Below are 20,843 nucleotides of genomic sequence, written 5' to 3'. Positions count from 1 at the left end.
TTGTAAAAAAAACAAAAAGAAAAATAAATAGAAAAAAAAAATAGATGTAGAAAACGTTCTAAATGTAAAAAAAAAAAAAATCTTTTCATTATTGACTTTTTAAAGTATTAAAACTTAAATTTCATGGAAAAAAAATTAATGTGTTATGTTTCTATAAATAGAAAATGGCAAAGAAAAAAAAAAATTTTGATTCAAGTAAAATTTGATTGGATTTTTAATGATTTGTACCAAATTTTTTTTATGTACGAAAAAAAAAACTGGAGAAAGATAGATTATTTAATTAGATTTATTTAGAAAATCTGACTTTCTAAAGATTAGGCTGGAATATGTTCATTTCGTTTGTTCCCTTTGGCATAAAATAAAAAAAAAATTTCGTAAGGGAATTCGTAAGAAAAGAATGAAACAGAATTCTTTAGAATTTTTTTTTTTAATGATTACTAATGAAAATGAAAATGTGTACAAAATAAAAAAAAAAAAAAAAAAAATTTTATTATTATTATTATTATTATATATTTTTTTTTTAACAAAGAATGAAAGTTGACAAGATTAAAGTAAAAAAAAGTCAAGTAAAAAAAAATTAGTTATTTTATATTCTAATATATTTTAAAAATTTTCGTTTTCTCTTCTTTCAACATTCGATTTTTTTTTTAATTCATATTTCCAAAAATATCAAAATTTGAAAAATTTTGTGACCAGGTAGTTGCGATACAGTGATATGTGATAAGTGATAAAAAATTTTAAAACAAAAATTTGTGATTGTGATAATAGGTTTTAATTTTATCCTTATTAAAAAAAAAAAATTTTTTTTATATTGATGTAAATGAGGTAAAGTGGATTTTTAAAATAACAAATATAAATATTTTAAACATACAATACTACGGCAGATAATATATATGTGTTATTTTAAAAATTAATATAAAAAAGATAGAATCCCCCATTTTTAGATACCAAATTTCTCTTCTCTTCTCGTTGTGAAAAAAAAAATTAAAATATTAAAAATTTATCCTTTTTTTTTCTATATAAACACTCAAAAACAAACAAATTCAAAAGAAAAAAAAAAACTTTTTTTTTAAAAAAAAATTTTTTTTGTTAGATAAATTTAAATTTATTTATTTTTTTTTCAACAAAAAAAAAAAAAAAAAACTTTTCAATCAAGCTTTATTTTTTTTCGTTTTTATTTACAAAGAAAACTGTCGTCTTCATTTAAACATTTTAAACATTAGAATTCAAAACGTCTGTTAAATAAAAACTTATTAACAATGACTGCAACAAGACCAGGTCAACCTCGATACGTAAATCAATCATCAAATAATAACAACAACAGCGCAAACGTATTAGCGAAGCGAACTCGTGGTCCTATTAATAAAAGGGCATGCCAACGTTGTCGACAAGGGAAGATAAAATGTGATGGTGATGCCGAAACTGGTAAACCCTGTAGCAACTGCGATCCCCAACACTGCAAATATGACAATTCTCCCCGTAAGAACAAGCAAGTAGAATCCTTAAAGTTAAGACTTAATGCAGTCGAAGAGCAATTAATCGCGATAACAAGTGATGTAGCTGAACAGTTACAAACAAAAGATATTGAAAAGGAAATACTTTGTCTCCTTTATGAATCAAAAGAACATTTTGTATCCTACGAACCATTATTTGAAGGTTTAAGAGACGCTTTAAAACAAAGTAGATGCATAAGGCCAGTTTTACCAATTACTTTTGAACTTTTAAAACGTCTTGGTGACGGAAAATGTATTGCAGAAATAATGAAAAGTTTGCAACGTTTCGTTGATTGTGCAAACTCGGACGCTCAACTTTTACCAGCTTTTCCCTCTTCTGATATGTTTAAGAAAATTGAAGAAAATTACTTGGCCCAACCTTATCAAGCGGGTGAAAACATTTTATCAGTCGATTCAATGATGATTCCACAATATAGTGATATGAATACATCTCTTAATTTACAATCAGGGGATGACGAAGGGGGTTCCGACTCAGGTGGCTTTGAATATAACGATGATACAACAAGTGGGGGACCTACCACACCACCAACTAATGGACAACAAGTTCATCCTGAATCAAAATGTTATAATAATTCATCAAATAACGTCTCACAACACCCAGCACCAATTGTAACAACCAGTGCCGCTTCAGAATTCTCCTTTTATGATTCATACAATCCTTATTATATGGATAGTAACTACACAATGAATACGATGAACACGATGAATCCGATGAATTTTTTGCCTCCAACAACAACTTCTCCCACTGACGAACCAATGACTTCTTGGAATTTAAATAGTAATTAATTAGTAGATTTATAATTTATTTATTTTTTTTTTTAAAAAAAAAAACAAAAAAACATTTTTAAAACTTTTGAATAATAACATTACTATTTATCATTTCTGTTAGTATTATTACAATAAGGACATTTTTTTTTTTCATTCACAACCATAATCAAAAACCATAAACACGCACTTTTTTTCCCTCAAGGAAACTTTTTTTGTATTTATTATATATATACTTTGTATCTATGATTTTTTTTTTTATAAAAAGAAAAAAAAAAAATTTAAATTTGTAAAGATTTTTTTTTTCACTCTATACATATACATTTTTTTCATCATACATTTTTTTTGTTTAAAATAAAAAAAAAAATAAAAAAAAGTGATTTTTTTTTTGTTGTATTATTATATATGCAAGAAGGAACGAAATACACCTTAAACATAGATGATTACGAAGGTTACTTATTTATTTTTTATTTTTTATTTTTTTTCCCCTTTTATTTTATTTCCTTTTTTTTTATAAGAACTTTTTTTTCATATATAGTTTCTATAATTTTAAGAGTTTTTTTCTTTTATTATTATTATTATTATTATTATTAGCGGTTTTTTTTTTATTATTATTTTCTTTCTTCAATTCTATTCTTTTTCCTTTTTCTTCTTTTTTTAATTTGTGTAAATATTATATATATATATTAAAAAAAATTATTATTATTATTATTAATAAATAAAAAACAAAAAAAAAATCATCATTTCATTCAATTTATTTATTTTGCGTGTAGTGTAATTTTTTTTTATTTTTTAAAGTGTAAAAAATACATTTGATCAAGATTAAAAAATGACTTGAAAGACGATAACGACGATAAAAACGATGACAACGACGAACCAATTTTTTTTAATCCGAGTTCAATGATTTGATAATTTTGATCGTTGTCAGTTATTATATAGATCCATCCTAATATGTTTACAAATAATTCATTTTTGATGCAACTTTATCATAAATAAATTTTTTTTTCTTTTTCATTTTTATTTTTTATTTTTCAGGAAATAAAAAAAACGGAAGCCAAAAATACCCAATTGAAACATCAAAACAAAAAAGATGAATTAAAATTAACTAAATTTGGACAAATTCCAAAGTGTTTGCTATTTTTAAGAACATCCAATGAATTTATGATCTATTTTGTAATACCAAATGGTATTTCAAATATTTCCAATAAAAGCACAATGTTAATAAATTTAAATGCAATTGATATGCGGTGTATGCATCATTTGAAATATTAAAACTTGTTTTAATGTAAATAAATATTTTATATTACAATCCAAATTTAGTAAATTAGAATAACTTTTTTTTTTAAAAGAGTTTTTTTTTTTTTTTTGAAAATTGAAGCAAAAATCGGGAATATTTTTATTGAAATGTTTATTTTAAAAAAACAAATACCAAAAATAGTATATTGAATAGTAAAGATAAGAAGTAATTTTTAAGTATTTAAAACTTTTGAGGGATTTTTGTACTTTTTGTGCATGATAATAAGAATGTATCTTGTTTATTCTTTGGAAATAAAATTAAAGATAAAAGGCTTTTTCGTTTCATGTTGTGTTTTGTTGTGTATGAGAAAAAAAAAAGCCATATTAACAATCATTCGATTTCTAAAAATATTAATATTATTAAATATCGGAAAATTTTACTTTTTAAATTCGATCTGTTTTTATTCTGAAAAACAAAAGATTAATTAATTTAAATCCGTTATTTGTTAAAAAGAAAATTATGTTTCTACTGAAAAAGGTTTTTCCGAATTATATTAAGTTGTTAAAAGTTTTTTGTTTTTTTTTTTAACAAAAAAAAAGGATAAATTGCATTGCTTATTTATTATTATTATTCAATGCAAAGAATTCACATAACAATAACATATCAACATATCAAAATATCAACATATCAACAATTCAGTTATTTTACGCATCCTAATTCTTAATTAGAAATTATCCCTGTTTATCAATATTCTTTAAAAAAAAACAAAAAAGGGTCTCGTTTTTTTTTTCGTTTGTTACATTAATTTACATGAATTTACATGAATTTACATGAATTTACATGATAACAACGCGATTTTTTATTTTTTATCCCATTCTCGAATTTTAAAAAAATCATCAGGGATAAAAATCACAAGGACATTACCGAAGTTTAGTCTCCTTATCTCCTTTTATGACTTTATTAAAGCGCCAAACCGTTTTCGTGCTCCAAGCAAAAATTATTACTTTGCGCCATTATTTACTTTCGCTTGTTTTACGTCCTTAAAATTTCTCATGAATTTAATGAAAAAAGTTTTTAATCTTTTGTGTAAATAAATAAGTATGTACTATCATGTTATTATGTTATTATACTACATAACGTACACGCACAATATTTTTTTAACTATTGAAAAATAATGTGGCAAAAAACGCGCCCAATATTTATACCACCCCTATCGTCCAATACTTGTTGTGTAAAGTAATACTAAAGATTAGAAATTGTCTTGGTAATCATTAAGTAATATAAAGTATGTATAAAGTTTGTATAAAGTATGTATGTATTGTATGTATTATGTATTTCTACCATATGCTATTTTTTGCAATTACTCCCGTTTTAATAAGTTTAAATAACATAATTTACATAAAACATTATTTAAGGTTTATTTCTGACTTTTTAGGAAATTCGGCACTGCATGAAATTTTTCATGTTATTAGTTTCTTCTTTGTCAATTATCCCCTTTATTTTTATTTTATTTTTTTTTTAAAAAAAAAAAATGTCTGTATTCATGTTTTTTTTTTTTGGAGGATCTTTATAATTATGATGATCATGGTGAATATTTTACGACGATCAGTTACACGGTTTTTTATTCGTAAAAATTGGGTTTATTGTAATCTACCTTTTTTATTGTCTTCTTTTATCTAAACAATATTTTAATTTTTGGATATAATTCATTGATATCATGTATACTTTTACCAATCATTACTTAACTTTCTTCCGTTAAATATTCTTTCATTTTGCATCACTTTCCAAAAAAATGCAAGTATATTTTTTTTTTTTGAATGAAATGAATGAACATGAGGAAGTGATTTTCTTGTTACTCCTTTTCCTTTGTGCTCAGCTGTCAAAATTTTCCCTCTTTAGAATCTCTTTTTAATTATTTAATTAAAACTTTTTTAGGAATACATACCATATTACGCTTGATTAAAAATCTTTGGAATGCATTTCTTATTTAATAATAGCCGTTAATAGCCGTTAATAATACAATATTAAAGGTCATCTCATTCCTATTTTTACAAATTTTATCGATAATTAATTACTAAATTAATTTTGTTGAAACAGTTTTACATTACTTTTATAGCCCTGCAGAAAAAAAAAAAACACTTTTTTTTTTTTCTTTATCGTTCGTTTATAAGCTAAACTTTTTATGATACTTTTTTTTTTCTTTTAAAAAATAAAAAAATGATAAAATGATAATCTTTTTTCGCTTATTACTTAAAACTTTAAATCTTTTTTTTTTTTTCTGGTTTCATCTTATTAATTTCATTTTATTCTCGCTTATTAAGAAAAATTAAGATAAATGGCGTGTTCTCATCAGCCACACCCTTTTTTGGTGTATCATAATACTTTTCCATGTTTCGAATTTTCTATCTCAGCCACTTTTTATCCTTATTAGTTTAATTTGCCACTACAAGCCAATCAAAGCCAATAGCCACTCAATACCCCTTTGTTTCAGGTATTTTCAGATCAACCTCGCTTTTTAAAATCATTTCTTCTATGACTCGGGGTTTTTTCTTTTAAAATGACTCTTGTTTAAAAATTGTGATAAATGTGATAAAATTTAAAGTTTATCTAAAATGAGAATTATTTCTTCTTACATGTAAAACAAATGATTTTTCGGATTATTAACCCCGATAGTTAAGATGTTAAATAGATTATATATATATATATATTTTTTCTTTGTTAAATATTTAATACAAAGGAAAAAAAAAAAGAAAAAAAAAGTAATCAATAATATTAAAAAGGTATCAATTAACCAAATTTAAAATAATTTTTAATTATGAACTTTTAAAGGAGTATGATTTCCTTAAAAGAAAAAAAGTTTTTTTAAAGTTTAAACTTTTTGAACCTATTAACTTTTAGATTTATTCATTAAATATTATCGGTCAAGGACCGATAATGAATTTTAAAAAAAGAATGAATTAAACTTTTATAAAAAAAAATATTATATATTAAATATTGTTCTTATTATTTTATAATATTGTTTTTTTTTTATATTATATACATATATATGTTATGTGTACATTGTAATATACGGATTTACGGATATACGCGTTTCACCAAGGTTAAACGCGTGACGTGATTTTATCGTAACAAGTAATTCTTTGAAATAATTTAATTATATTATTAAAATGTTTCAAATTTAATTATAGAATTATTCTTTTTTTATTGTAAGGAATTTCATAATATGTAAATAAGTGAATTTGAAATATTGAATTATAAAAATATTGATGAATCAAGTGAGTGAATTAAGTGAATTGGAATTAAAACATGATGCAAAATAAAAAAGGTCGAATTAAAGTTAAAGGTCTAATAATAAAAGGTGAATTGGAATTATAAAATCAAAAGATATAAAATATGTAAAATAAAAGGTTGAATTAGCTATATCTAATTAGAATAGTTGAATTTATAAATCAAAAGATGTAAAATATAAGATTGAATTTTCTATAAATAAAAGGTCTACAGTAATTGGAATTATGAATTGGAATTATAAAATCAAAAGTGTGAAATAAATTGGATTTAACATAAGTGGAATTATGAAAATTACATTTATTTACCAAAGTTAATAGCATTTATTTATAAAAATACATGGTGCCCGATACAATTGTCAAAATCACGCATTTATGTCAACATTTACACTTTTAAATCTCCAAGTGCCCGATACAATTGTCAAAATCACGCATTTATGTCAGCATTTACACTGTTAAATTTCCAAGTGCCCGATACAATTGTCAAAATCACGCATTTATGTCAACATTTACACTTTTAAATTTCCAAGTGCCCGATACAATTGTCAAAATCACGCATTATGTCAGCATTTACACTTTTAAATCTCCAAGTGCCCGATACAATTGTCAAAATCACGCATTTATGTCAGCATTTACACCGTTAAATTTCCAAGTGCCCGATACAATTGTCAAGATCACGCATTTATGTCAGCATTTACACTTTTAAATCTCCAAGTGCCCGATACAATTGTCAAAATCACGCATTTATGTCAGCATTTACACTGTTAAATCTCCAAGTGCCCGATACAATTGTTAAAATCACGCATTTATGTCAGCATTTACACTGTTAAATTTCCAAGTGCCCGATACAATTGTCAAAATCACGCATTTATGTCAGCATTTACACTTTTAAATCTCCAAGTGCCCGATACAATTGCCAAAATCACGCATTTGCGTCAGTATTTACACTTTTAAACTTTTAAATCTCTAAGTGCTTGATACAATTCTATACAATTGTCAAAATCACGCATTTATGCTAGCATTTACACTTTTAAACTTTTAAATCTAAGTGCTCGATACAATTTGATACAATTGTCAATCACGCATTCATATACAGTAACACTTATGGAAGATGTACGTAGTATGTGCACTTAGAGAGCATAACACTTTTAAGTTCATTTAATAAGGTCGGTCATGTCTATGCCAAAAATTTCACTAAATTGATAGTATAAATCTAATCAGTGTTATTATTACTAAACCATTTTAAAATAATATTAATAATAGATTCTTGCAAATTATTAATCAGATATTATCTCCACATTTAAATTGTCATGAATACAAATAAATATTGTCGAATTTTATTAATTTTTTATTTTATTTTTTGTCTAGAATATTAGTTTATAAATTTTTAAATTTTATAAATTACTCAAAATGTTCAATTATTATTTAATTTAATAAGAATATTGGTTCAAGATATTAATTCTTCTGCAAGTAAGCGAGTGATTGTCTGACTGACAATTTTATTTCGCTTTTTGCGCCTACATTAAGTTGCAGGGCATATGAATAATAATTATACTTGTTAATCTCTTCTTTCTTTCTTTTTTTTTTTTTAATATATATTTATAATGATAGCTTTCAATAAAAAAAAAGTAAATGTATATACAGAAAAATTTTTTTTTTTTTTTTTTTAATTAAAAAAAAAACCCAAAAAAAAAACAATATTAAAATAAAAAAATGTGCGAAAATAAACTGCTTGCAAATATACGATGTTACAATAATTTTGTCCTTTTATCGTTTTCGCTTCACTTTGATTCTATTTGCTGATGAGACTTGGGAAGAAATTTCTGAGGAGCCACTGGAAACTCGAGCGGGATTGATATTAGAGCTTTTTAGTGTGTCCCGACCATTTGATTGAGAATCATCACGACTAGTGTTTTGTTGTATGTTTCTTTTTTGAATTTTAATAGTCGTGCGACTTTCTCGATTAGTATCCGACTGAGCTTGTGTAATACCGTTACGAACAGATACTTTGGGGTTAACACGGCTAATGTCTTGTTTCATATTTGAACCTTGTTTGAATTGTCGGTTGGAGGATTTCTGGACCTCTGAACTTAAACTTTGTTGCATATCGTGGTTACTACTTTTTTGAGTTTTTGGATTAATAACTTGCTTTGTTTCACGATTGACGGTTCTGCCATGATGATGTTGAGGTTGCTTGATATCCCGAATATCCCGAGGGACAGGTCTTTGAATATCCGAACCGATTGATTTTGTATCACGAGGAGCTTTGTAAAGATCCGGTGTTTTTGAATCACGAATACCGGTTTTGTGATGTCCCGGACTAGAAGTTCGAGCTGACTTCTGAAAGCTTTGACTTACAGCTGATGGTCCTTGACGACTATTTGGTCTTGAAATATTTACCCCTTGATTATGAGACAAGGCTTTTTCGATGGAATTGCACAAAGGATTTAGCATCTATTATTAAAGAGTAATATGTATATAATATTAATAATAATAATTATATAGTTATCATGCAGAATTCAACATGTTTAAACGTGCCTGTTGAGCTTGTATTAGTGCATCTTTCCATTCTGAGTCTATCCTAGGAGATCCATTGGAATCCGGGCGGCTTCCATTAACTTGCTCAAAACTATTACCACCTTTTGAACCGATTTTTACTCGTTTACCGTTGATGACAACTGATTTTGGTTCTTGATCTTTTTGAATTGTATTATTATTAGATGACCCATTCGGAAGGTTGAGTCCTTGCTTAATATCTTCTTCTGATGGTTTCAACTCAGAAATCTGATCAATTTTTGTTAGGATTGATTTTAATTGCTCTATCATCCGCTTATTTTTTTCTACTTTTTCTTTAACGGTTAAATCAACGGACGCCCAAAAATGACGCAAAAACTCATTTCCCATCAATTGGATTACATTGACTTCCTTTTCAATTTTTTGTGGTAGATATTCTGTAGGGATAATAATTAAATAAGTTGAATGTTTTGCAATGCTATATAATTAAAAAAAAGAAAAGAAAAGAAACCACGCTTACCAATTTTAGGTTTTGATTCTCTCATACGATTTTGTTTGTCTTCAATCATTTCATTACACTTTTGTGTTACTAAATTAGGGATAGGTGTATCTACTTTTCTTGGAAACAGCGACTTACCAAAAAAAACATGTGCATAATGTATTAGTTAACGAAAAGGATAACATATTTAAGGTTAAAAAGTATATACCTTCGTAGTCAAGTTAGGTTTCCAATTTCTAAAATTATCTCGGAATTTATTTAATATTTCAATAGAATTTTGATGCTTAATAGAACTCTAATAAATGTTTTGATATTACAAAGTTAATTATGGTAAAATACCCAGATATTAAATTGTTTGACTAACCTGATCAGCATCAACCATTTCAACGTCATTGTCAATTTCAGTTGCTTGACTAGCAAAATATTCACGCTGATCTGTAATATCTAACTTGTACGTATTGGGTGATTCCTCTTCAATTAATTCGTCCATTACAATATCATCTTTATAAATCTCCTAAATAATAAATAGTTAGAAAATAAATTATTAAAACTTAAAACTTCTTGATTATTTTTAAACCTTTTGTTGCTGAGCCATCGCTTCTTTATAATTACGAGATTTTTCACTGAATTAAAAACAGTATTAATATAATCAATAAGTATTACTAGTAAATAATTAAAATTACGATAATCAAATACAAACCAAGAAGTCTCTAATATTCGTTCACCATGTCGATTATTTCTCCGCAATAAAGAAAGAATTTTTCCCTGACCCGCTCTCATAGTGACATCTGGAGCAAAGTCAATCTGAACGATAAAGTAAATGAAGAACAATTTAAACTTACAAACTCATAAATGATGTATTACACACTAGGACTTTACCCAGAACTTTCTCAGAAAGTTAGTTATAAATATATATTTAATTAAAATCAATTACCTCCATGTGGTCTTCTTTTGTTGCACTCAAGTCTCTAAGATTACTTATTTTTAATCTCTTTCGCCCATGTTCCCTTTCTTGATTTAAATCTAATAATAAATAAATATGTGCGATTAATTAGAATTTGTCTTAAATAAATATTATAAATAATTGGAATCAAAAAGATAAAAACTACTCACCATCTTCCGTTTCAGCCCAACACTTCTCAAATATATCGTCATTGTTTACATTTGATGTACCTCTGTTTCGATCGTTAAACTTAGAATGAACATAACGTTTCCAAAAGACCTCTTCACTTATCTAAAAATAAATTAATAATAAATTGGACGTTTTTTATTGAAGAAAATTGAATAACTAAGTTGAAATTTATAAGCACAATATACCTTAGTAGGAACATTTTTTTCATAAGCAATTTTAACCCTTGGATATTCTTCAAATATCTCATTGATCAATTGCGGAGTGATATTTATCTTGGCCTCCCCACCTTCTTCGGTAACAGGGCGTAGGTTAGGCATAGTCGAAGAACGACCCTTCTGCTGGCTCGTTCGCGTATCTTGATCACGTAATAGATTCTATGCCATCATCCACCTTTTTAGTTTATCACTTTAAAAAAATTTTCGCCAACAAAAAAAAAACAAATGGCCCACAAAAATATGATCAGAAAAATCATGAAAATGTATGGAAACACCATACTTTTCTCAATTCCCAGAATTCCTCTTCCGTAATACATTTCTGCTCAACGACAAGCATTCTGTGTTGATCTGCTAGCTTCTTGTCTCTCAATAGCAAGTTCATACGTAAATTGATTTCCCTCGGAGTAACTTTTCTCAACGGTGTCGTACTATTTCTACCATTTGTTGGGGTACCATTCTTATTATTATTATTCCATACAGCAGGTGAAGAACCGCCAGATGCTGGCGAGGGAGCTGCAGATTTATAATGTACTGGTGAAGTTCCAGCAGACTGCTGTGGGGCGGGAGACGGTGCAGCGGATCGCCCTGGCCCTTTATTTCTAACTTTGGCTTTTATTATTTCAAGATCTTGCCATGCTGACGGGGATTTTAAGACAATCGTATGTGTTATTTCTTGATTATTATAGTCAGTACATTTAATTTTAAATTTTGCGTCGGCTACATTTGGCTTTCCAACGAACAAATCTGATATTAAATGTTTGAAATAAAATTTTAGTAATAATCTAATAATATTTGAATCTCAATAGATCCTTCCTAAAGTCATGAAGTTACTTTTTATTTCTAATGTTGCAATATCGATCGTCGGTGACTTTTCTCCTTGAACACTCCACTGTAGTCTCTTTGGAGTTAGAATCAGTATACCGTCTCTATCTTGATAACTTGCTGCAGTTTCTAAAATTATTTCTTTTTCCATATTATAGGATTCATAAACACTATTTAAACAGTGTTGATTTATTTACTATAAATTCGAAAATAGAAATTGAGAAAAAAAAAAATTTGTCCACAGTACCAAAAGTTTTTTAGTATATTTTGTAACAAAGGTAATCGTCTCAACAAATCAGCAGATTATGTTTGTGATGTAATGCGTGACACAATATAAAAAAAAAAAATCCTATACGTGTGACGGTGTGACACCAATCAAATTACAATCATCCATTTTTATCGAATAAAGTATATTGGTCGAAAAAAAATATAAAAAGGTCATTGAAGCTAAAATTCAGGAAATTTCGAAACCTATAGTTTTTCCCGATTTTATGCTGCGCCGGCCAGCTTTTTCCTGAATGAATTTACAGGTTATTTATTAAAAATAATATCACATTTTAATTTTAATTTTTAGTGTCAAGATGTAAAGAAATTTTTAAATAAATTTTTCTAATAGAAATTATTATAATAACTGATTCTGTAAATTTCTTGAGAATTTGATCAATAAAATAAAATTTTACAATGATTGTTTAAACAATTCGATTCATTACTAACCCGTTTTAAGAACTCCGTCAAAAAGATTTCATATATAAAATTCATTGAATATGGTAGTTAGCGTAACATTTCTGAAAATCTGAATCGTATGATAGAGTGACTAATAAAAAAGTTATCAGTTACTGCTTACTGCGGTAAGTCACAAAGGGTTATATATATCCGATGACCGTTGCACTTGAATTGCCCACTTTCCTTTCCTTATAGTTTTTCGTAGTTGACCAGAAACGGTCAAGTACAGTTAGTTGCAATTATAAATATATTTATTTATGCTAAACATTTGCATAAAGTGCTAAAAGTTCTACCAAAGGTTTACCTAAGAGAACTAAAAAAAAATGAATGATGTAGACGAGATTATTTTGGACTTTGATGGCAACGTCGACTTCAGTCTTTCTGAAGATCCTCAAGCTACTAACTCTAACTTAGCGGAAGGAGACAGTCTGTTTAGTCTTGAATCTGATATGAACTATGCAACCACCGAACAATTAACTGAAGGTGAGTTTTATGTACCTTGTAGGAATTATTTTAAAAGATGATGGCTGACCGAACAAGTTTTTTTTTAAATATTCGAATAATAGAGAAATTCAGCACAGAAGGGAAAAACGAAGATTCCGAATTAACTGATAACCAGTTATCTGAAAATATAGATGTGGATAATAATTCAACCTTATCACAACAAAAAGATCAAGACGAACTTAAGTTCGATGATTTTGATTTGGATCTTAATGATTATAGTGGAAATGTCGATGATGTGCCTATAGAAGATGATGAATTTTGGAAAGAATTAGGGTTAGACCCACCAAATGAGTCGGAAAAGGAGGAAAAGTTCGATGAGAAATCTGAGACTCCAAATAATTTTGATACAGACAATACAAATATTAATCCAAAAGAAAACACTCCAAAAAGGTTAATATCATCACAATCAGACGATATTAAAATTAATAATATTTCTAGCAATAAATCTGTCAAAAGGACTTCAAAATCTCCTGAAAAAGAAGATGGCGAAATTTTCAACGCTTCAACGTCTGCCGATAGACAAGTACAACAATCACAGAAACAAAAATTATCGCAATCACAGCAACAAGTACAAACACAGCGACAAGCTCAAACGCAACGAACACAGACTCAGCGTCAACAGCAACAGAATAATCTTCAACAACAACAAAATTTACAAAATTATAGAGGGCGAGGTGGTCGAAGAAATAACGATTGGCGTCCAATTAATAATAACAATACATTTTTAAATAGTGGCATGTCGTCTTTTCGTCCAGGATTCGGCCCAGGATTAGAAGGAATGCCTGGGTAATCATTTAATTTATATTTCATTCGGTTGAAGTTTAACATAATATTTAATTAATTATTTACTTAATTAATTTTTTAGTATGCAAATGGGACAAATGCCTTTAAACAATCCACACATGTTACCTATACCACACGGTAAGCAATGTGAAATCTTAATTTTATTTTTTAAAATACAAGATGAATGCGATTTATTTTTATTATTATTTTTTTTTTCAGTAAATTTAATTTAATTTTGAGTTTTATATTTGTTGTTTCATAGGAATGATTGGGCCGAATATACATGTTAATCCAAATTTCGCCAGATTACGACCACACACATTATTTGGGAATCCTATGAGCCAGTATCCTATAGGGTCCGGTGGACCTCCAATGAACATGATGCCATATCAAGGACAAATGGATATGCATCCATATCATCCTTCTATAACACCTATGGGTAGTGGACGTGGTAACAATAATTCGTATGGGGGAAGAGGTGGTAGTCCAGGCTTTAATCATAATTCAATTTCACCACGAAGACCAGCAAATCAGCAAAATAATAACCAATCTCAAAGGCCTATGCAACCTTCTCCAAAACGCAAGGTTCCAAATGACGGATTTGAACAAAAAGAACCTGATAGTAAAAAGATTTCAGTTACAAACGGTAAATCTCCTGTTCCAGACGCAAAATCAGTATCAGCTTTACAAAAAAATGTTGAAAAAAGTAAAGCTGTTGCTTCACCTGCGACAAAGAATTCCACTAGTCCTGCTGTCAAAGCTTCTAATTCCAAACAAGGAATTTCTACAGCAAATACCAACAAGACATCTTCGGCAGCTACAAAAAATAAAATTGCCCCAGCATCTAGTAATGCTACTAGTTCTACTTCGGTAAAACAAACACCTAAACCCGTGCAAAAACCTACACCAAAAAACACTGCTAGAAATGCACCAGCGAAAGCTGACGCTGCATCTACACCAACATCTAAATCTACCACTAAAACTGATAGTGCACCTTCATCTGGAGGTAACAAATTGACGATTAGAAATGTTGTTAAGAATGTGACTAGGCGCGATATCCAGGAATTGGCTAATAAAGTTCCTATTGGATTTTCGGTTGGTTAATCAGTTTATATGAAAAATTAGACTTGATGATTCAAGAAATTGACAAAATCTTTCTATTATTTTAGGCAATTACGTTCGATCGTTCGGCCCAAACCGCAGAAGTAGAATTCGAAACTCCCGAAGGAGCGAAGATGTTCAGAAGAATGCATAACAGGTATAATAAATAATGATTATTATTCTGTCGTAATTTATTGATTCTTGAATTCAGCATTAATACTAAAAAAATTTCAATTATTAAAGGAGCCTTCTCCATGGATCCAACATTGTCATAAACTTCTCTTGATCTCGTTCGAGCTTTTGGAGGTATCTTGAACTCTTTTTTGTAGGTGCCTTCTTGTCGACATTGTGGTTATTTTGTTGCTGCAAAGGAGGGATTTTTATTACCATATTTGTACTTTTTTTCCAAATTTAACTATTATCACTATTATCATTTTTTATAATATTTTTTTTTCTCTGTTGGAATGGGATATTGTTTAATATATGAACTTTTCAGATGTTGATAAAATGGTATTCGTTTTCATATTTTATTTTATTGTATTGTATTTTGATTCAATTTAAATGTTATTTTCGTAGAAAATAGATATTATCTAATTCGCATGGAATGTCAAGTTGGTGACAACGTCACACTCTGACTACCAAAAAAAAAAGAAAAAAATTATTTTTTTTAACAAAGATTTGGCATTAGTTTAATTTACCTTAATTTTTGCGACAACCAAATTTTGTGTGTAACATTAATCATCCAAGCATACTTAGTTGTGCATTTGTACATAGAACAATTATTAATTGCATAATCAATATTTATTAATTTTTGGAAATAAAAAAAACCCCCCCAAAAAATTAAGAACATAAAATTAAAAACTTTTTTTGAGTGTTTATAGTGAAAAGGATTAGTATTTAATCCAATAATATTATTAATAATATACTAGTTTAATTAATTAGAGTTAAAAAGGGTGTCAAATTCAATTTGACTAATTGATAAAGGGTTACGATTACGATTGACGTAAGCATCATTTATTTTAAATTCGTCCAGCAGTAATCAGTTTAGAAGCAAGTGCGGCCAGGATTGCTGCTTTACGATTACCATTAAGTCTTGAATACGCATCGTAAACAGACATACCTACAAAATTTATTAAAATTGTTCATCCATTTCATTATTGTATGTACAGACATGTTTTTAATGAAACATACCTTTCGCATCTCTAATAGCGCCTAATTTATTCCCCGCATAAGCACCTATTATCAAACCAGGCACATTACCACAAATAAATCCAAGACATGCGCCAGTAACAGCACCAACAGGTGCATAGAACCATGATGGATTATCTACTTCTGATCTCAATAAGTCTTCAAATACATCGCCAAAAACTTGATCTGGATTAGCCTGTGATGTTTGCCATGAATTTCCTTGCCGTTTCTTTCGAGTCGCTCTCGTATTATCTTTTAATAATAGCTTTTATCATAAATTTTGAAATAATGAATAAATAAATAAAAAAGTACGCTTATACGAACCATATTGTGCCCTCCTTTCCTTATCGCTGAGAACGAAATAAGCATCAGCCACCTTTTGAAAATGTATTTTTGCTTCCTCTTGAGAAAGTCTTGGATTTATCTCTGAATCTTTCGAGCCTGAAGCATATCTGTCTGGGTGAGTTTCAAGAGCTTTACGCTTATAAGCTTCTCGAATTTCACTATAATAATAAGTTTTATTAGAATAAGAATTCTCTTTTAAATTAAAGAGTTAACTAGCATAACATACTCAGCTGTGGCAGTTTCGGAAACGTTGAGAATTGCGTAATAGTCTGGAAATGTTTCCATAATTTAGTATTATGAAAAATGGGGAAAGTAATTATATTTCCCAAGAACAGTGCCGGGGATAAAATTTAAATCAATTAATAGAGTTAGATCACATGATGTATGATTAGGATGATGAAATATGGACATCATAATGCACAATGTACGTATCTATTAGTTCAGTAGGCAGAAATACGTTAAATTGGGTTACTTTAGAAAGTAACTCTTAGAAGCGCGAGTGCGCCCGATTGTTTTGAAGTTCTATAGTTCTCATTATATGAAAAGTATAGAGCGTGGATTTTAACTGCTCGATGTACAGATAGATTTACCAAAGCAAAAATTCAAATACACATGTTTTGCAATGAATATTTTAAAACTTTGTTCGAGGAAAAGTTATTAGATATTGTTATATAAATTTCTATGAAATAACAGAAATCAAAGGACAATATAAAGGAATGGATTAAGAACCTTGAAAAAGTTGCAATGTAAAATAATTGGAGTAAAGAAAGAAGGTTAGAGATAATCCCTACTATATAATTTATTAGGGAAATGATATATATTACCTAATATTAGTTTCATGAGGAGATTTTGACAAATAATATTTAATTGTATATAGAATATTAAGTTTACTAATAAAAGTGCTTGATTTTATATTACGTAAGATTTTTCTAGCTTATAAAAAAGGTAATAGTAAATATTAGATAAAGCAAACCTAAAACGAAATTGGTATACTTACTATAATTTTAGTTGATTTAGTTAGATAAAAACTATTCTATATGAAATCAAATAATTTGACCGTATAAAGTTTTATATAATCAATAATTATTGCAGTAATCTTTTTTAAAATTTGGTTATTTACTTTAAAAATTGGAAAATTTTATATATATAGTATTGAATTTGCATTTATTTAAAATATAAATCAAGTTTTAAAAGATATTATTATAATTTATACTTTATTTTTAAGAAGAAAAAGAATCTGATTATTTTATGGGAATTAGATCAACTAGTTCTTTCAAAAGTAGTTCAAATTGTGCTTTAAATGAATGATGATATATAAAAATAAGACTGGCAATAGAATTTTTAGGTCAAAGGCTTTAAGAATAGGGTATCAGACCCAGGACTTTAGAACTGAGTCTTTGGATGGATTGACTATATTTCTCACCTACCAATTGCCTGACCATTTTCCAGTAAAAGAAAAACTTGGTTTTTTTTTAACTTATAATGTTTATAAATTGCTTTTGATATTAAGACTTTAAGAGAATTCCTTTAAAACTTATTTGAATTAAAAACTTCCAGTTTTGAAGTTACATATTGAAAGTAATTCTCATCAAAGATATTTTTACTTTTATGAAATTTAAGCTCTTACCATATTTCTGAAAGTTGTAACAGTTATATACTAGGCAGCTGACTTTAAATACTTGTATTTGTAAAGTTTTCCTATTGGATTTCTATATTTTTAAAAGTATTGTAAAGATTCTTTTACAAAATATTAATTGAAGTAAATGGCCACTTGAAAAGCAAACTTTTTTCTTATTATTAGTTAATATTTAAAAAATAAAAATAAAGAAAGCTTTGTATATTTTCCATTTTTCTCAGTTTTTTCTTTAGATTTTCTGAAAATAATTATGATTTTTTTTAAACAGTTTGGTATTACTAACTTTTTTTGAGCTTTATAAATTGGTTTATTTGGTTAAATAAGAAGTAAATTATTTGAATCTAGTATAGACCTTGGCGAAAAGAATAGCAGTCAGTTTTTTTGATATCACAAATATAATTTATAGTAAAATGTGAAATTTTTTTTTATTTTCTGAAAGAGAAACAGAAAATACATATATTTCATTATTTATTTGATATGATCATCTTCCGTGTCAATAAATGCTTCAATTCAGTATTATGTACTATTCGCACTCTTAACTAGTATTCTTTTATTATGATATTTTAATATTTTCTTAATTTTCTCGCCATCTAAAGGTCAGATTGAGACAAAATTACCACCATTGGATTCCTCTTGACTATGTGGTTCGAATGGTAGTCTTAAAATTCCTGTGTGGCATCTGTGTAATATGCTAGTTCAAGTATAATAATGAGTATGATGAATTTTTATGTTGTATAAAGATAATCATTTTTCAAAAGCAATATAAAAGCTCAATAATATAATAAAAGTGCATTATTTAAATTTCGTAATTGCAAGGAATCTAATAATTGTAATTTTGTTTCAATACAAGCTTTGGTTGATGAGAAAATGAAGTTTAAACTTTTTATTTCAAACTTTTATACCAAATTCAATTTTAATGTAAAAATTATCAGTAGTATTTTTCTATGGTAATGTAATATAACAAAATGCAATTGTAATATTTGGCAGTTAAAAGTAAGTAGTTTTTTTTTAAAAAAAAATGGAATTTATTATTATGTAAAATTTTGTGCATTTTAAAAAAATTTATAGCAAATTATTATTCTTTGATTTCTATTAAATTTATAACTTCTTTGTTTTTTAGAGGGTAAAATAAGCATATAAACAATAATAAAATTTCCATCTTTTTTATTGCTTTTTAAAATAGTATTTTAAAAATCCCATTGGACATTACAAGTTTTAATTTAAATAGGAAAATTCTGATCTCATATCCAAAATAACAAATGATATTTGTACTGCCATTCTTTTCGCCGAGAACTGTATATTTACATGAAATTAAGTAAGCAGTATAACAATAAAATTTGAAGTATATTATCTAATACCATTTCATATTATACCAATTTTTTATACTGCTAATTTATAAGTATATCCAATAATAGATAATATTATCCTTTTATAAGAATTAGTTTAGTTATAAGTTCTAAAGATTTAAATGGCTTTTACAGTTTAAATATAATTATAATAAAGTTCTAACTATTTTTTTTTTTTATTTTTTAGGTTTCAGGTAAACTTTTAAAGAACAGAAAAACCTAAAGATTCATAAATACAAATATTTATACTTTTTTTAAAAAAATTATTTTAATTGTATTTTTCTTCTATTTTGTAAGTTTCTTTCAGTTCTTAGATATTGAATATTTTGAAGTAAAAACTTTAAAACTTTTTTTAAATAATATTATTTTTTTTAATTTTTTTTTCTTTTATTTTGTAAGTTTCAACTTTTGGTTATTAAATATTGAATATACAGTCAAACCTTAATATGATAGTGAACCCTTGATATAGTGAATTTTTCAGACAACTATAATAAATTTCCTCTTGCTTATAATGAATTAACCAATCAAATTTCTTAAAATCTTCACTATAGCCTATAAGTTTTGATCAGATGAAAGAATTGAAACTTTTAGAAAAAAATATTTTTTTAAGGATAATTTTAACGTTCATCCCAGGTGAAAATCACCTGGTCATGTGACATCGAATTTTACGTTTCAAAAAAAAATTAATTTATTTTTTAATATAATAAATAACATATGTATTATTACATATGGGCCGATCTACAGAATCGGCTAAAATTAAGGATTTATAAAATTTATTAAAAAAACGAGATATTTATTCTGCAACTCCCTATTTCAATTGTGTTACATGATCATCTTTATGCCAACCGATTAAAAAAAAATTTTTTTTTGTACTTTAAAATAAAAATATTTTCCATAGATACAAATAAACAATGCGAATTCTAATGGGTTTTCAAGATTCCAATGGGTTTTTGGTATAGGTGATAATTTCACGTTATTTGCATATTAAATATGGTTGGTAACTATTTTTTTTGTTTTCTAAAAGTTCTTGGCGTTCAGTAGAGTTGTAAGAAGTTATAAAAGTTTGGGACTTTAGATAAAACTTGTTGTAATTTTATTTCTTGTTTGTTTATATCATATTTTATTAAAGAATTTAAGTAATAACAAAAAATTTTTATTTATTTCAAAATTAGGCAAATTTTATTATTCAAAAATCAGAGAGAGAGTGGGGAAACTTTTTGTGACTTTTCTAACCC

General features: G+C 27.1%; 4 protein-coding genes across 4 annotated transcripts; 2 read left to right on the top strand and 2 right to left on the bottom strand.

Moving 5' to 3' along the window:
- The first annotated feature begins 949 nt into the window (after nucleotides 1–949).
- On the top strand, nucleotides 950–2,637 carry OCT59_023182 (uncharacterized protein). The gene has a single exon (XM_066150591.1). The coding sequence runs from the start codon at nucleotides 1,260–1,262 to the stop codon at nucleotides 2,298–2,300; it is 1,041 nt and encodes a 346-aa protein (XP_066006605.1). The 5' UTR covers nucleotides 950–1,259; the 3' UTR covers nucleotides 2,301–2,637.
- Nucleotides 2,638–8,567: 5,930 nt separating this feature from the next.
- On the bottom strand, nucleotides 8,568–12,133 carry OCT59_023181 (uncharacterized protein; the record flags this gene model as incomplete). The annotated part of the gene is made up of 12 exons (XM_066150589.1): nucleotides 8,568–9,254; nucleotides 9,339–9,751; nucleotides 9,835–9,946; nucleotides 10,022–10,108; nucleotides 10,178–10,327; nucleotides 10,391–10,436; nucleotides 10,514–10,617; nucleotides 10,748–10,836; nucleotides 10,927–11,047; nucleotides 11,131–11,319; nucleotides 11,441–11,904; nucleotides 11,992–12,133. The coding sequence occupies 12 exons, from the start codon at nucleotides 12,131–12,133 to the stop codon at nucleotides 8,568–8,570; spliced, it is 2,604 nt and encodes an 867-aa protein (XP_066006604.1).
- A 749-nt stretch (nucleotides 12,134–12,882) lies between these two features.
- Nucleotides 12,883–15,926, top strand: OCT59_023180 (uncharacterized protein). The gene is made up of 6 exons (XM_025314143.2): nucleotides 12,883–13,188; nucleotides 13,272–13,995; nucleotides 14,075–14,130; nucleotides 14,255–15,087; nucleotides 15,162–15,250; nucleotides 15,337–15,926. Exons 1-6 carry the CDS (start codon nucleotides 13,029–13,031, stop codon nucleotides 15,377–15,379), a joined length of 1,905 nt encoding a protein of 634 aa, XP_025185729.1. The 5' UTR covers nucleotides 12,883–13,028; the 3' UTR covers nucleotides 15,380–15,926.
- OCT59_023179 (uncharacterized protein) lies at nucleotides 15,595–16,953 on the bottom strand. The gene is made up of 4 exons (XM_025314142.2): nucleotides 16,853–16,953; nucleotides 16,606–16,784; nucleotides 16,285–16,533; nucleotides 15,595–16,213 (listed from the first exon to the last, which is right to left on the bottom strand). Exons 1-4 carry the CDS (start codon nucleotides 16,909–16,911, stop codon nucleotides 16,113–16,115), a joined length of 588 nt encoding a protein of 195 aa, XP_025185728.1. The 5' UTR covers nucleotides 16,912–16,953; the 3' UTR covers nucleotides 15,595–16,112.
- Nucleotides 16,954–20,843: the final 3,890 nt, after the last annotated feature.

The sequence above is a fragment of the Rhizophagus irregularis genome, chromosome 32, assembly GCF_026210795.1.
Source record: "Rhizophagus irregularis chromosome 32, complete sequence".
Lineage (NCBI taxonomy): Eukaryota > Fungi > Glomeromycota > Glomeromycetes > Glomerales > Glomeraceae > Rhizophagus > Rhizophagus irregularis.
Note: the sequence above shows the minus strand (reverse complement) of the source record. Positions and strands in the feature narration are given on the sequence as shown.